Source organism: Salmo trutta, chromosome 6 (genome assembly GCF_901001165.1).
Source record: "Salmo trutta chromosome 6, fSalTru1.1, whole genome shotgun sequence".
Taxonomy (NCBI): Eukaryota; Metazoa; Chordata; class Actinopteri; order Salmoniformes; family Salmonidae; genus Salmo; species Salmo trutta.
Genome location: NC_042962.1, coordinates 17,831,583 through 17,847,972, shown reverse-complemented (window position 1 = coordinate 17,847,972; position 16,390 = coordinate 17,831,583). Strand labels below are relative to the sequence as shown.

The following is a 16,390-nucleotide window of genomic DNA, read 5'->3' as shown; positions in this document are numbered from 1 at the left end:
GCATTTTGTTCTTAATTTAAGGTTAGTGTTAGGTAGAAAATCAGATTTTAAGAAACATTGTAGAAATAGGTGGGATATTAGACGTGGTAATTAGTGACTGACTACTCTAGAAATCACTGTAGTCTATACCGTCACTGTGGACGTTGAGACAGGTGTTTTGCGTGTACTATTTAATGAAGCTGCTAGTTGAGGACCTGTGAGGAGTCTGTTTATCAAACTAGAGGACAACAGTTTTCAGCTGTGCTAACATAATTGCAAAAGGGTTTTCTAATGATCAATTGGCCTTTTTAAAATGATAAACTTGGATTAGCTAACACAACGTGCCATTGGAACACAGGAGTGATGGTTGCTGATAATGCGCCTCTGTACGCCTATGTAGATATTCCATTAAAACTCAGCCGTTTCCAGCTACAATAGTCATTTACAACATTAACAATGTCTACACTGGTATTTCTGATCAATTTAATGTTATTTTAATGGACAAAAAAACTCTTTCTTTCAAAAAGGACATTTCAAAAAGGACATTTCTAAGTGACCCCAAACTTTTGAACGGTAGTGTAAGTACAGAAATCGTTTGCTCACTGGGAAATTAATATCCAACTAGTCAGTGACAACCGTTGTGTTTTGTGACAAACTGTGAGCTTATTACAGAAATTACGTCCTGGGATTTCCTATGATCTATGTAGAACCCCTTACCTTCGAACGACTCTTGAGCCAAACGTGCTTGTTCATGAGAGTCTGTTTTTCATAGATGGCTTTTAACAATGTGTAGCTCAAACCATATGGACTCTACAGACGTTTCAAAAGCATGGCCTACCTTTTTAAAATTACTCATACAAACAGTTTTGATATGACTTTAAAATGTTCATTATGCATTTAGTACTGTACATGGGCTACCATATTTAATTAATGCATCATGTCTTCACATTCCATCTGTATTGCTGGGATTCATCTTATTGTATGACAATAATATGCACACCAGAGAATAATCAGTAATTTTCAAGTCACATTTGTTCAGTGGCAACAGCCTGTCCTTGTTATTATTTCCAGTGGAGGCTGCTGAGGGGACGATGGCTCATAATAATGGCTGAAAAGAATCAAATGGAATGGCATCAAACACATGAACATGTGTGTTGTATTTGTTACCATTCCACATATTCCGCTCCAGCCTTTACAAGCCCGTTCTCCCCAATTAAGGTGCCACCAACCTCCTGTGTTTTTAATTTAACCCTATCAGTCCCGAGACACCAGTAAAAATTGGCTTTTCATTTATCTAACTTTTATTTATCTGCATGTCCAGCCCTTATTTAGCCTCACAATTAAGTGTTTTACGATTTTCCTTTCAGGACAACCAGGGCTACAAGTAGAACACAAGTCAATTTGACATAAACAGTTGTATTCATGAGTTTTATTGACAAATGTCCAACAACAAAAAGTCAGCCAAAGCAAAAACCTGAATAAATGAATTTCTGTAAATGTTTTAACTACAGAAATTGTTTCCTCACTGGGAAATTAATATCCAACTAGTCAGTGACAACTGTGGAGTTTGGGACAGAAACTGTGAGCTTATTATAGACACTGTCATGGGATTTGTAGAAGAACCCCTTACCTTCTAACAACTCTTGAGCAAAACATGTGCATGTTTGTGTGTCTGTTTTTCATAGATGGCTTTTAAGTGTGTAGCTCAAACCATACGGACTCTAGATGTTTTTGTAAAACGACCCGGGCCCCTTCAGGATCCGCCTTTGTCTCACAAACACCACTCTAGCTCAGACCCCTGTTAATCGCACAGACTAAGGGTTGGTACGTACGGATACAGAATAGACAAATCCAATGGCACAACCCATGTAGCTCAAACACACACTGTTTTAAAAGGGGTTAGAAGTCCAAAAAATGCCTGTGTTATGGTGGGACTCATTGGGTTAATGTAACTAAAACATTTAAATGTTTAGTTATATTTTATTCCACCTGTTATTACCCTAACAATGGTCTGTAAATTGTCTCTTGAATATTTTCCTGGGATAAATGCTGTAATTAAAAACAAAACATCGCACCATTGTCTGTAGGCCTAATTGTGTGTGCTCTCTGGGGAAAATAAAGTTTAAAGACATTGAGGAGTATTTCACTCAATGGTTGGAGATGGATACCCTTCTCAGCTGTGATGAAACTCAAATGTTAACATGTGATCCTATATAGGGCAAGGCACAGCATCTTACATGATATTATTTGCATGGCTGCATACCAAATGTCCTTTATAGCAACAACAAGATTAGTTTAATGCTGCAGAAACATAGAAAACATTCTCTATTGCACTATAGACTAACGGACTCTTTCCCTCTCCTATAATCTGATCAGAATGATGCATACATCCCAAGTCTCCTAGCAGCTTCCGACTTCTTGGGCCCTTTTCTTTGGGGGAAGGGGTAATGGTGATGGGGGCTAGAGGAGAGAAGAGGCGGCCGCTGCCCCCCAAAACTCAGTTGTCTTGACAAAACGGCTGGGGCTGAGAACTTCCGGGAGCCTGAACTGCTGTTACTGGTACTCAACTCTACAGAATGGATAGAAATAGAATCCCCCAAGACCTTCTCACTGGACGTCTCAGGAAAGTCTTCAGACAGCGAAGTAAAACTTGAATTACTGCCCGTGATTGTGGGGTTTGTATGTGGTGGTATAATGATGTTGTTCTGTCGGTGGATAGCCAAGGGTTTGCGCCATGAGGCTCTCTCCAAGTCCCCAACAAAGTCATTCTCAGACTCTGAGACCGACATCTTCCTCTCGTGTTTGCTCTTCATCTCCTGGTTGACTGGAACTACATTGACCAGGGCTTGCCCACTGATTTCTGCTGCATCAGTTGATACTGTTAGGAAATAGAATGGAAATGTACAGACAGGTTTACACAGTCATCTGCAATCAACCTTCCAGCTCAATGGAAAAGTACTGTAACAAAAATATTACTTTTGTTCAAATGACCACATTTCCAGTATAGCCTAACTGCAGTATAACTGTATTTTGTTGCTCAAAGCAGGCTAGCGGGAAAAGCTTTTGTATGAAGAAACAAAAGTACCAAAGACTAATGCTGCCACATGTGTCCACAAGGACTCAAATTTATGTCATATAAATCAATTACTGCTACTTTGTTGCAACATGACCTTGAGGATGCACAATATTGTCTGCAATTTGACAACTTGTTGCTAGTACCAAAATGTTCAGACAACTGGGCCATGTTAAGTTACCAAACGTTCTCGAACGTTGCAAATAGAAATTCCATGAATAAAGCCGATGTGATTCTTTATTCTACAGGTCAGATAGGCATGTAAGCGTCCTGCTGAACGCGCCCCCGGTTGGGTGCGTGCCAAGCTCTCGCAGCACTCTTCGAAAGCGATGTCTACCTTGTCTGAATAAAACCACCAGCGTCTGGCGCTTTTGTTTCTCTTTAGTCAAGTTGTACTGTTCCGTCAAAAGTGCAATATCCATCCTGGTTAGGTCCGCGACAATTTCGCTTTGGTCTGCTTCCTCGACCAAATGATTCACGTCGCCGTTGTCTGTTTCACTACGACTCCGGGATCTTATCTGTTCCCAGGAACACGTCGAATTGGAACAGCAGCACGACAACATCCTGTTTGCATTGATAACCAATTTGTATTTTTATTTCCCCAATCAAAGAAGGCACAGCTGATAGAATGATAAGTAGTTATCCACCTGCTGCCGGCAGTATAGCCTATACGGCACTGTCTACATCTCAGTAGGTGTAGGCTAGTCTAAAGTGGTTCAAAAGTTTGAGTGATGTGCAAACAATTGAGGACAATTGAAGGTTGCCCTATTTTTTTTTACAGTAGACAATGTAGGTTTATGTGTAGTTTTGGTGAAAGGTGAAAACTGCTTATGGTTATGATAGGCTAAAGTAAACTAGGCTACACAAACATCAAGTTACTTACATCTTCATACTATAAAATCCAGTAGTCTTTTATCTGTAGGCCTATCAATCAACATTGATTTTCATGTTCATATATTATGTTCTGGAAAAATGTGTTGAATGACCCAGTTACTTGGGCTGGCACTGACATAGTATATTGACACAGTGTTGTTGAAGTTGTGGGTGAGTCCTGCTTTGGAGGGGTGACTTAAATGGATGACGTGGTGGTAGGGACACATCTAGCAGGTGTACCTGCGCTGCAAAAAAACTCTGAAAATTAGCCCTTAGTTCAATGCTTAGTCTACTCGGGAGCCCAATGCTTAGGGCTCCTGAGTGGCACAGCGGTCTAAGGCACTGCATCTCAGTGCTAGAGGCATCACTACAGACCCTGGTTTGATTCCAGGCTGTATCACAACCGGACGTAACTGGGTGTCCCATAGGGCGGCGCACAATTGGTCCAGCGTCGTCAGGGTTTGGCCGGGGTTGGCCATTATTGTAAATAAGAATTTGTTCTTAAGTTACTTAAGTTACAGGTTAAATACTCACACATCACTCCTTTGCCTGACACGTTCTCCTTACTAAAGCAGGGTGGCCTGTGTTTCAAAGATATCATTACCACAGTGATTTTCTATGCAAAACAGTCCCACTTCCATGAATTGTTTGTGGAGACCTGTGGATTTCCTGTTTCTGAAAAGTAAGCAATGAGCTGCTGATAACTCATGCAGCAAATAAAATAAAATTGATCTCTTGTCTCTTCCTGTCGGTCTGTCTGTAAATGTCCAAATACTAAAAGCTATGGGTGGAGCATCTGAAGCTAACTGAATGCAATCAAATTGTATTGGTCACACATACATATTTAGCAGGTGTAGCGAAATGCTTGTGGTTAGTTTAATAGTAAGTTTATGGTGCATTTATCCTACTTTTTGCAACAGACCTAATAGACAATAAGGAATATATATATATATATACTGAACAAAATATATATAAAAGCAACATGCAAAAATTTCAAAGATTTTACTGAGTTACAGTTCATATAAGGAAATCAGTCAATTGAAATAAATTCATTCATTAGGTCCTAATCTGACTGGGCAGGGGCACAGCCATTGGTGGGCCTGGGAGGGCATAGGCCCACCTACTTGGGAGCCAGGCCCACCCACAGGGAGCCAGGCCCAGCCAATCAGAATGAGTATTTCCCCACAAAAGGGCTTTATTACAGACAGAAATACTCCTCAGTTTCACCAGCTGTCTGTGTGGCTGGTCTCAGACGACCCTGCAGGTAAAGAAGCCAGATGTGGAGGTCCTGGGCTGGCGTGGTTACACGTGCTCTGCAGTTGTGAGGCCGGTTGGACATACTGCCAAATTCTCTAAAACGAGGTTGCTTATGGTAGAGAAATTAACATTAAATAATCTGGCAACAGCTTCGGTGGACATTTCTGCAGTCAGCATGCCAATTGCACGCTCCCTCAACTTGAGACATCTGTGGCATTGTGTTGTGTACCAAAACTGTACATTTTAGAGTGGCCTTTTATTGTCCCCAGCAGAAGGTGCACCTGTGTAATGATCATGCTATTTAATCTGCTTCTTGATATGCCACACCTGTCAAGTGGATGGATTATCTTGGCAAAGGAGAAATGTTCAGTAACAGGGATTTAAATACATCTGTGCACATACTTTGAGAGAAATAAACTTTTTGTGCATGTAGAAAAATTCTGTGTTCTTTTATTTCAGCTCATGAAACATGGGACCAACACTTTACATGTTCGTTTATATTTTTGTTCAGTATATAAAGAGACAGTATTTTTTGCTTGTCGTAAATGTTTATGACGTTTGTCATGAAGTATTCAAAAAGCCACTCACCAGAGCGTATCTGATTAAATAAAATGCAACGTAGGCAAGATATAGCTAGAAGAGTTTGAGTCTTTAACTGCAGCCTATATTGCATTTTTGGAGTGCGCTGCACCTTTAAACATGAACCCTGTGTGCACTGTTCAGAAACAGCGATACAGTGTTGCACTTCCAGTTTTAGGACGCAGAACTATGTGTTGACTACAATGGCTACGTCCACCGACTCATTTTACCTGGGGTTTGATTTCAGCACTCAACAAGTAGGTTCAGATTATAATGCATGCTTTACGTCGTTCTGTTTGCAATATTGCCTATACGCAGACGCGTAGACTTTGTGTAACACGGAAGAAGAGAGAAAACGATGAATCAGCGGCTACAAATGAAGGCTCATCTGGAACATTTGACATAGCATAGGCCTACGGGAAGATAGCCTTTCAAATAACCCATGTGTACCATGCTACATAAGCAATATTTAGTGGTTCTGGCATTCATTAATAAATTAAATGCGCGTGACATGTTTTCTCCTTTCATTCCACTGGACTTCGGACTTAGCCTAGCCAAACATTGAATTGCTTATTTCATAACATTTTGCCATTCTTCCTACTACATTGGCTGCAAAGCAGGCACTTCTGTTCCTGTATCCTACTGTAGCTCCTAAACTTACTCAACCCATTTCCCCAATGTGTTCAGCTGAAGGTGGTTGCTGTTGATGGGAACCTCAGTGTTGTCCACCAGGACAGTGTGCAGTTTGACAGTGAACTGCCAGAATTCGGGTAACACAAAATAAAAAAATACATTTCATAATGTGTAGGATGATATGTGTGCTGCCAACTGATAAATAGCTATGTCCTCCCGACAATAGCAGCACAATTCCAAGGCGGGCAAATCCTACACCCTTGATAGTAGGCTAGTCAACACAGTTTGGAATTAGTCCATGAAACTGACTTCTATCTTTTCATATCTCCCCAGGACTCAGGGAGGGGTCCATATCCATGCAGACAGTCTGACTGTCACATCTCCTGTGCTCATGTGGGTAAAGGTAGTCCACCATGAATACTTTACTACTTATTAGTGCACTGCACAGTGAATACTTCACTAGTACTCAGTAAAAGTACTAGTAGCTCAGTGGTCTGCTCACTCTCAAACCATTGCATAGCTGAAGTACTGAATTAACTTCCATCTAAGCTGTTATTCCGTTGAGTTCAAAGGTAGGGCCTACAGCAATAAAATTCCCCAAAGTGTTGTAACAAATGCATTACACTGCATGGTTGATTAAACTAATATTATTAAACTGCAGTTAATTCTAATTTTGGGAAGATATCTCTCTTTGTAAGTAACTACTCACTGTTATCTTTTTTAAATTATTTGACCAGGTAAGTTGACTGAGAACACATTCTCATTTACAGCAACAACCTGGGGAATAGTTTCAGAGGGGGATGAATGAGCCAATTGTAAGCTGGGGATGATTAGGTGGCTGTGATGGTATGAGTGCCAGATTGGGAATTTGGCCAGGACACCAGGGTTAACACCCCTACTCTTACAATAAGTGCAATGGGATCTTTAATGACCTCATAGAGTCAGGACACCCGTTTAATGTCCCATCTGAAAGACAGCACCCTACACAGGGCAATGTCCCCAATCACTGCCCTGGGGCATTGGGATATTTTTTTAGACCAGAGGAAAGAGTGCCTCCTACTGGCCCTCCAACACCACTTTCAGCAGCATCTGGTCTCCCATCCAAGGACTGACCAGGACCAACCCTGCTTAGCTTCAGAAGCAAGCCAGCAGTAGGATGCAGGGTGGTCTTCAGCAGAAATACACAACACTTTGAATCAATAGTCACCAAGATCAGATTCAAGAGCAATCTATGCGTAATAAGGATGCCATTGGCAGAGCTGAGCATGTTTTAGTCCTGTGATTTTTAACTGAGCAATTCCATGGTGATTTCCCAGGCACTTGACCTGATCCTTGGCAAGATGAAGAATGCAGGATTTGACTTCTCGCGTGTGAAAGCTCTATCTGGGAGTGGCCAGGTGTGTGGACTATTACTAGTACTCTATTATAGTGCTCCATTGTGTATTTTGAATACAGTCAGGCATTACATGTATTGTATTTCATCATTGCCTTGGTTTTTACAGCAACATGGCAGTGTGTATTGGAGGAAAGGGACCAACCAAGTTCTCAGGGATCTCCATCCAGGAAAAAGTTTGCATGAACTTCTGAAGGTAGGTGGTCCCATACATGGCAGTAGCAGGGAGAGATTCTATACTCTCTGGTTGTCCTTTATGTTTATTACTACAGCAGAGTAGAGTGCATGTTTGCTAGTGACATGCCAGATAAAACAATTATCTCCCATTTTTGATAGTCAACTTCATCGTCCCATCAAATCAAATTTATTTATAAAGCCCTTCTTACATCAGCTGATATCTCAAAGTGCTGTACAGAAACCCAGCCTAAAAACCCCAAACAGCAAGCAATGCAGGTGTAGAAGCATTTCATTTTTCACATACAGTTCAGTATCAGCAACAAGCACAAATTACATGCACCACTTGATTTGAAATACAGTGCCCTGTTTTTGGCAAATGTCAAATAGGCGGTGTCCGCCTGGTTAAAAGTTAATACATTACCTTCCTTGTGTGGGGGAGGAAAAAAACACATTTGCCACATCCTTTGATACATTGCAGGCACAGCCAACCCTATAGCCCAATGTTTGTTCATTAATCCAACAGTACAATCAAACCCTGAGGATTATTCAGTTAATACTAAGCTGAAGGGCCTCCTTTTTACATCAGTGAGTTTGCAAGTCTAAAAGGACCATGAGAAGGCGTTTCTATGAACATTTTGTCTCAAACCTGGTTCTCTTCCAAATTTGTTCTTGTCTTTGAATGCCTTGATATATATTTTGAGAGTATTACAGTAGTTAGTTGATTAGTAGTTGTTTTGATTCATTCAAACACTTTGTTTATTGAATACATTTTAGTTGTGCATGTTCCACTTCTATTAAGTGATTCCATGGATTGCAATAAATAAGCTAGTTTCTTGTCATCTGATTTCTCAGTTTGTATATTGATACATTATGCCTGTACTTGTGCCAACAGGGTGGTTTTGCAGTGTCAGATAGTCCAGTGTGGATGGACTCCAGCACTACAGAGCAGTGTCAGTACCTGGAGACAGCAGTAGGTGGCGCTCAGAGAGTTGCAGACATCACAGGCTCCCGGGCCTATGAGGTGAGGAAGACTCAGTTTCCTTGACTGGATGGATTTGATGGATTGACTTAATTGACACTTACTTTACTCATTGTTTACAAGTAACTTCAATCATACATGTCTCCAAGTGATATGGACACAGGTAACACCTGTACACGTATGTGGGGGATCCAATATTTACTAAAGGCGCTGACCTTTTTTATCAATTCTATAACATTACCTTTCAGCGTTTCACTGGAAATCAGATCGCCAAGATTTACAAGGCCCAACCAGAGAAGTACGAGGACACAGAGGTGAGGTGACATGCCGTGCTCATTTTACTTGCCTGCTATCACCATTCCCCATTGTCTTATGTTAAATCCAATGATTTATATGCTCCATTGGTAAACTACTCTAGGTCGCATATCTGTGTGAATTCAATAAATTAAGGTAAATAGGGCTCTAAAAATGCCAGATAATTCTGCTCTCTTTGTGGAACATATTCTGTGTTGATTTAGTAGGAAAGATCAATAGAATTTTAGATAGAATTTCACTAGTTCTGTAATTGTCTGAAATATTTCCCCCCTTCTTTTTTTGCTCTTCACTTTAGAGAATCTCATTGGTCAGCAGCTTTGCTGCCTCTCTCTTCCTGGGCAGCTATGCAGCTATTGATTACAGTGACGGTAAGGTACTGATGATAATGGTTAATGATGATTTTGTTATCGGTAGCACTTTATTGTATGGTACAGAAATTACTACACAATAGTAAGCTATGTTTCACTTTTTTGTTTCTCTTTGGGATTTATTAAAACAAATGAGTACTGCATGTACAATTTGTTATCAGTTTAGTTACCACTTAGCACAAGAATGTACCTATTGGTAGCACATCATTTCATTGTAAATACTAGTGCAAACATTACCCTAAAATAAAGTTATCCTGCATTATAACATGTTATAATATAACATTTAAGTACAACTACTATGGAACAAATACCTTGGGAGTGAAGATCCTTAAACAGTTTTATGTCAATCTCTTCCTTCAAAGACTCAATCATGGACACTCTTATTGACAGTTGTGGCTGCTTTGCGTGATGTATTGCTGTCACTACCTTCTTGCACTTTGTGCTGTTGTCTGTGCCCAATAATGTTTGTACCATGTTGTGCTGCTGTCATGTTGTGTTGCTGCCATGCTGTGTTGTCATGTGTTGCTGCCTTGCTATGCTGTTGTCTTAGGTCTCTCTTTATGTAGTATTCTGTTGTCTCTCGTCGTGATGTGTGCTTTGTCCTATTTTTTAAATATATTTTCTTCTTTATTTAAATCCCAGCCCCTGTCCCCGCACGAGGCCTTTTGCCTTTTGGTAGGCTGTTATTGTAAATAACAATTTGTTCTTAACTGACTTGCCTAGTTAAATAAAGGTTAAATACAAAAATAAACAAATCCTTAAAGAGTTAGCTGTTTCAGACCATATTACTTTACCCCAGCATGCTTGAAACATCACCTACTATGGGAACACAGTGGGTTAACTCTCCAAGTTGGCTCGAACTTATCTCTGACACTTACTTCATTACAATGTTTTTACCTGGCAGAACCATTCTTTTAAGGTCTGCTGGATAACATTCATCATTGTGTTTGTGCAATAAGGTCGCCAAGGGATTTTTCTCCATCTGTTATCAGCAGCACTGAAACCAGGTTGACATTGTAATCAAGTCATGTAGCCTGTTTTTCACCTGAATTTCGTTACAATATACAACAGGGCAATATGAGGGAAATGTCTTGTTTATCATACAGGAAGATTACAGTAGTTGTGACAATTTGCACATGACATTCTAGTCTATCAGCACAACGATATCTGGCATATACGTAGAAGTATACCACAGTGCTGTGATAACATACATTACAGTTTATGAATAACATAAATTCAGATTAGTGAGATTGGATTTAGTTAATAAAAACATTTATAATAAGACAATTTCAATGTTTATAAATGTATAGAAATAATGAAATACTTATGCATAGAAAGTGTATTAATAGTTTATTCATGATTTTTAATGAAAGTCATTATTAAGGGTTACCCAAACATTTGTTACACTCGGTTCCGTGATCCGCATTCTAATAAAACTGACTTCCATTGAGGTGCACTGTATATTCTATGTTCTTTGGAAAGGCTTGATCAGTCGTTCTGATTCGTGACATGTTCATTCTTCTCCTTTATTAAGGTTCAGGGATGAATTTGATGGACATATTCAGCAAACAGTGGGCAGACTCCTGTCTTGAGGCTACTGCTCCTCACCTGGAGGAGAGGCTGGGAGCCCTTGTGCATTCTTCAGCTGTCTTGGTGAGATACCCCTATATGCAGTATCATGGTTCTTGACCATGTGTTGATATTTTTTGTCTATTCTCCTGGCTGGGCAACTGATAAGGAATGCAAATCAACTTTTGACTTTTGAATGGGCTGTGGAAGGTTGTTTTACATTTTCATTGTAAAATAAGTACGTTTTTGGTGAATTCTTCAGTTGCAAGTCCTTGGGTCAGGTCATGTAGGCTACATAATATCCATCGTATCACCTCATATTCAAATGTTTGTATTTAAATAGTTGTAGGTCAGCCTGAGGGCTCCGGCAATAATTGGATAAAGAACTGGGGCCATCAAGGCTTTCGTCCCAGCTCCACCTGTTTGTCTTTGGAACTGCCGGGCCTCACTAGCCCCGTACTACGCCAATGAACAGCCATTTTGTCTGCAACATTCTAACAGTCTAATAAATTAATTTCATATATACTATCGGAAAACGTATCCTTTGGTTGTGTTTATAAAGGTCTTGGGTAACATTAGAATACAATTTTTTTTAAATTCTATGAACAAAAGTATTTTCCTTAGTTTATGTTACTGTAGGCGATCTGCTACTGCATGCTCACGTGTGGAGGGCACAGAAACAGAGGTTGTTCTTAGACAAATATATATTTTTTTAAAACAAGAGCTAATCTCCAATTTTGAGAGTTATTTGGCAAAGCTACGTGTTTTGGAAACCTCAATCTATCTGAAACGGCCTTACCGTGAAATGCTTACTTACAAACTAAAGTAAAAAATCAAATAAAAAGTAATACAATAACAAAGGCTATATAGAAGGGGTACAGGTTAGTCTAGATCATTTGTACATGGAGGTAGGGGTGAAGTGACTATGCATAGATAATAAACAGTGAGTAGCAGCAGTGTACAAAACAAATGGGGGGGGGGGGTTGTCACTGTAAATAGTCCGGTGGCCATTTGATTAATTGTTCAGCAGTCTAATGGCTTGGGGGCAGAAGCTGTTAAGGAGACTTTTGGTACTAGACTTGGCGCTCCGGTATCGCTTGCCGTGCGGTAGCAGAGAAAACAGTCTATGACTTGGGTGACTGGAGTCTGACAATTTTTTAGTATATAGGTCCTGGATGGCAGGAAGCTTGGCCCCAGTGATGTACTGACATAGTAGAGACATAATCCTGATTTTATTTATGCAGTTAAATACAAGTAAGGCATGTGATGTATCAGAAATTGTGTAATATAATTGTCAACCTAAAATATTGTCATATAATTATAAATACAGTTTATGGTTTTATACACTTTCTGTATATATAGCCTTAAAATATATGTAAACAGACCATAAATGTTTGGGAAAGTTAGTGCTATTATATGATACAATATCAGTCGTTTTACAACTTGTCTACAGTAAGTCCTATCATCAACTGATTTTAGCCAATGTGTGGCTGTGGATTGAGTGCATTGTTTGAATGGAATGTTGGCATTTTGGCATTTAAGTTGAAAAATTAACAGAATAATTGCTCTAAAACTGGTGGCTGGCTAGCTAACAAACATAGATGTGATCAAATCGAACTCGACCAAAACAATGGAGTTGCCATGGAAACGCGTGGGGGAAAGGGCCGTGGGGGTAAGATCCCGAGTCTCCTCATTGCCATCCATCAAAACTCTATTGTTTATATGTGTATTTCATGTTGAGGTAAAAATCGGAGTATAATGCTTGTATGGATGTCAACCCCAACACATGTTCATGTCATCGTTGCCAATCAACTGCATTACAGTTAAAAACAAATGTGACTACCACCAGCGATTTCTTTATGCTAGTTATGCTAACCAGTTTATGCGAGCGGGAGTTAGTATTTAGCAGTCACTTCTTCAAAACTTGAAAAGGGACAACTTCTACATGTTGTTATGCAGCGAAAACAGCCAAATATATCAAAATCGGACTTAAGTAATCACATTCTGGGCCTGTTACAATACATAAATCATGACGGAGTTGACGAATATCTACTTTGTTAGATCAGACTTCTTGAATGTGTGCCAATCTTGTCTTACCGCATCTATACCGTGCAGATAAATGTGTGACCTTTAGCCCAGCTTACATGGTTCATGTCTATTCTAGTTATTTAGGAAAAGTCAAGGACTGATTCCATTGCACAATATCCATAGGAAACGCTGATGACTGTTGAACTGCTAAAGCTAACATTGGACTGTTCACATCTCTTTATTCCTCATCCTCTTCTATAAACCCTAACCTCACCTGGTTCCCCTCCACAGGGCCTCCTCTCTCCTTACCATGTCACTCGTTATGGCTTCCCAGAGGACTGCAAAGTGGTGGCATTCACTGGGGATAACCCAGGTAAGAGCTTTATCATGCTCTGATGCTGTCTTTGTCAGGGGCCTCTGTTTTCTATTTTCCGTCATCTGGCCACCGGGTGGCAGTAGCACTGTACTGACTGCATTGATCTGCTCCAGTGATCCTCCTCCACTCCTCCTATCCTACACATGGATGTTGTGCAGATTCTAATGAGTGTTTGGCGGCGGTGGTCACATGTTCGCCCTCCTCCCAGGCAGCTTGATATAAACCTGATGAACGGAGAGAAGAGCTGGTCCCTCGCCAAGCAAGCGGCACTGGTTTAAAGGGATAGTTTGGGATTTTGGCAATGAAGCTCTTTATATATTTCCCCAGAGTCAGATGAACTCGTGGATACAATTTTTTTATGTCTCTGCGTCCAGTATGAAGGAAATTTGAGTTTTGCGAGCCAATGCTAACTAGTTTAACACAATGACTGAACATTTTTGGGTACAGCTCATTGCCAAAAACCCAAACTATGCATTTAAGACTATCGCCATGCGACTTGTGCCGTGTGCTGCCCGTGTCTGTAGACTAGAGGTGGTGACTCTGCTTTTTCAATGAAATGCCGCGTAAACACTGAAACAAGCCTAGGCCACTCTCCTCTCTGCTAGTCCGCTCAGCAGTCATCTGCATAAAAGGGGCTTTACGACCAATTAAAAGGCGGGCGACGCCCAGACGGTGGTCGTGTGAGGGAGTCTGGCACAGTCGGTTGAGATTTAGCTCTTTCAGCACAGCTCGGTTTGAGCAGCCAAACAATAGCCAATGGGCTAATTGATACCGTTTTGAAATTGCCTGGATATAATGAAATATTATTAATGGTGTGATATAGTAGATGAAGGGGAGGCAGGATACATAAGGAGTTTGTTATGAATGCCTAGACTAGACAGTGAGATGGCTGTCATCGTATTTATACTAGTTGATCATTGTAATAATTGATTAGGCTAGTTGATCAGTGCAGGGGCTTATGCTAAGATTTGAAGAGCCATGGTGCATTCAGTAATTTAATTCAAATTGTTTGTTGATTGATATGTAGATAAGAGTATCATTAATAGTTATCATGTATGCAAAAAACTCACTTGAATGAATTTTCTGAGATATGAAGGGACAGAAATATTGAGGTAAACTACATGTCCATGACCGCTGTGTCTTGCCTAAACAAGCCCTCATATTTTCATCCAGATTTGAGAATGATTTAGTAGCTCAGGAAGGTATATGGATTGTATTTATTCTACACACTAATACATAAAGATGTCGACTTATCAATATATTTATACTACTACATTCCAATAAATCATCGCAGCAAACCATTTTTTAAGGTCAATGACAGATATGAAATTCTCAAAATTATTCCTAAGCTTCAGACTTGAACGCCGGTGAAGAATTGAAATGAGAATCCAGTCCGAGGGCCATTTTTCTTGGGACTGTCGTCCTTTCAGGGGCCTGCGTGTGTATGCGTCACAGCATGGGAAAGATTGATTTAACACTCTATGCAAGGTCACCAAGAAATCCAATAGACTGGAATTAATAAATCTTTCCACCAGGTCCGCCCTCTGAAGCCCCCAAAATTAAAACATGTAAAAGATCTGCCCAGCAACTCCCAACTCAACAGCAGAATTTGGGACTTGTTATGGGCCATACCTGTATACCTCGTTGTGGGCCATACCTGTATACCTCGTTATGGGCCATACCTGTATACCTCGTTATGGGCCGTACCTGTATACCTCGTTATGGGCCGTACCTGTATACCTCGTTATGGGCCATACCTGTATACCTCGTTATGGGCCGTACCTGTATACCTCGTTATGGGCCGTACCTGTATACCTCGTTATAGGCCGTACCTGTATACCTCGTTATGGGCCATACCTGTAAACCTTGTTGTCCATACAGAACAATGACAATATACGGTATATACACCCCATAGGATAACCCTTTTTGGTTCAAGGTAGAACTGTTTTGGGTTCCATGTAGAACCCTCTGTCGAAAGGGTTCTACATGGAACCCAAAAGAGGTTCTACCTGCAACCAAAAGGGTTTTACATGGAACCAAAAGGGGTTCTTAAGGGTTTTCCCATGGGGACAGCCAATAAACCCTTTTTGGTTTCAGATTGCACCTTTTTTTTCTAAGAGTGTACCTTAGGTCACAGTCTGCGGATGGAATTGAAATTAAACGTCTCAATACGGTACTGCATGTTCAGTGACTCAAGTAGATCTGAGAGTGTCTATGTTGTGTCTATGTTGTGCAGACGCATCCCATTTTAAAGGACAAAGTCAAGAGAGATGAATGGAACGTGGGCTAAAGGGAACTAGACTTTCTTACTGGCTTTCAATCTTCAATTAATGTGTTTCAAGTCTGAATGCTGTTTTCATTTCTTATTCCAGGGTCCCTGGCTGGGATGAGGTTACAGGAAGGAGACATAGCCGTAAGACCTTTCATCTTTCTTTCTGCTCAAGCACAATACATCATATCATATCCAATTAAAGGGTATAGGGCTCAAATGCTATCAAGTTGCATTTCAGTGCTTAAAGAGGTACAGAACTCTTGCTTCTGAGGCTACTCAGAAATTACCTCATTGGACACAAGGGCATACCTCCCCAGACCCATGAGCAAGGATGTTGTCGTTTTAGGAGATAAGAAATTGATTAATATTATTGAGGTGAACAATTTACAACTAAACTTCCATACAGCCTCTTTAGCTGCAGCAGTAGAGTAGTATGGTGCAAGGAAGCCATGTTAAGGACCACATGGAGGTTTCATGGCATTAAATCATTCATGCCAAGAGGTCCGCCATTGTCCGACG

General features: G+C 40.4%; 2 protein-coding genes across 3 annotated transcripts in view; one reads left to right on the top strand and one right to left on the bottom strand.

Moving 5' to 3' along the window:
• Nucleotides 1-1,393: 1,393 nt before the first annotated feature.
• LOC115195562 (uncharacterized) lies at nucleotides 1,394-3,898 on the bottom strand. The gene is made up of 2 exons (XM_029755537.1): nucleotides 3,390-3,898; nucleotides 1,394-2,857 (listed from the first exon to the last, which is right to left on the bottom strand). Exons 1-2 carry the CDS (start codon nucleotides 3,613-3,615, stop codon nucleotides 2,352-2,354), a joined length of 732 nt encoding a protein of 243 aa, XP_029611397.1. The 5' UTR covers nucleotides 3,616-3,898; the 3' UTR covers nucleotides 1,394-2,351.
• Nucleotides 3,899-5,890: 1,992 nt separating this feature from the next.
• Nucleotides 5,891-16,390, top strand: part of xylb (xylulokinase homolog (H. influenzae)) — a 71,991-nt gene continuing 61,491 nt past the window's right edge. The window contains exons 1-11 of one of the 2 annotated variants that reach the window (XM_029755535.1): nucleotides 5,891-6,018; nucleotides 6,449-6,531; nucleotides 6,728-6,797; nucleotides 7,711-7,791; nucleotides 7,897-7,983; nucleotides 8,857-8,985; nucleotides 9,192-9,257; nucleotides 9,554-9,626; nucleotides 11,161-11,279; nucleotides 13,515-13,596; nucleotides 15,972-16,012. In XM_029755535.1, the coding sequence (XP_029611395.1) occupies nucleotides 5,965-6,018; nucleotides 6,449-6,531; nucleotides 6,728-6,797; nucleotides 7,711-7,791; nucleotides 7,897-7,983; nucleotides 8,857-8,985; nucleotides 9,192-9,257; nucleotides 9,554-9,626; nucleotides 11,161-11,279; nucleotides 13,515-13,596; nucleotides 15,972-16,012 (885 nt within the window). In that variant the 5' untranslated portion in view covers nucleotides 5,891-5,964. Of the gene's footprint in view, nucleotides 6,019-6,448; nucleotides 6,532-6,727; nucleotides 6,798-7,710; nucleotides 7,792-7,896; nucleotides 7,984-8,856; nucleotides 8,986-9,191; nucleotides 9,258-9,553; nucleotides 9,627-11,160; nucleotides 11,280-13,514; nucleotides 13,597-15,971; nucleotides 16,013-16,390 lie in introns of those variants that run through there. The other variant, XM_029755536.1, reaches the window with a different exon arrangement.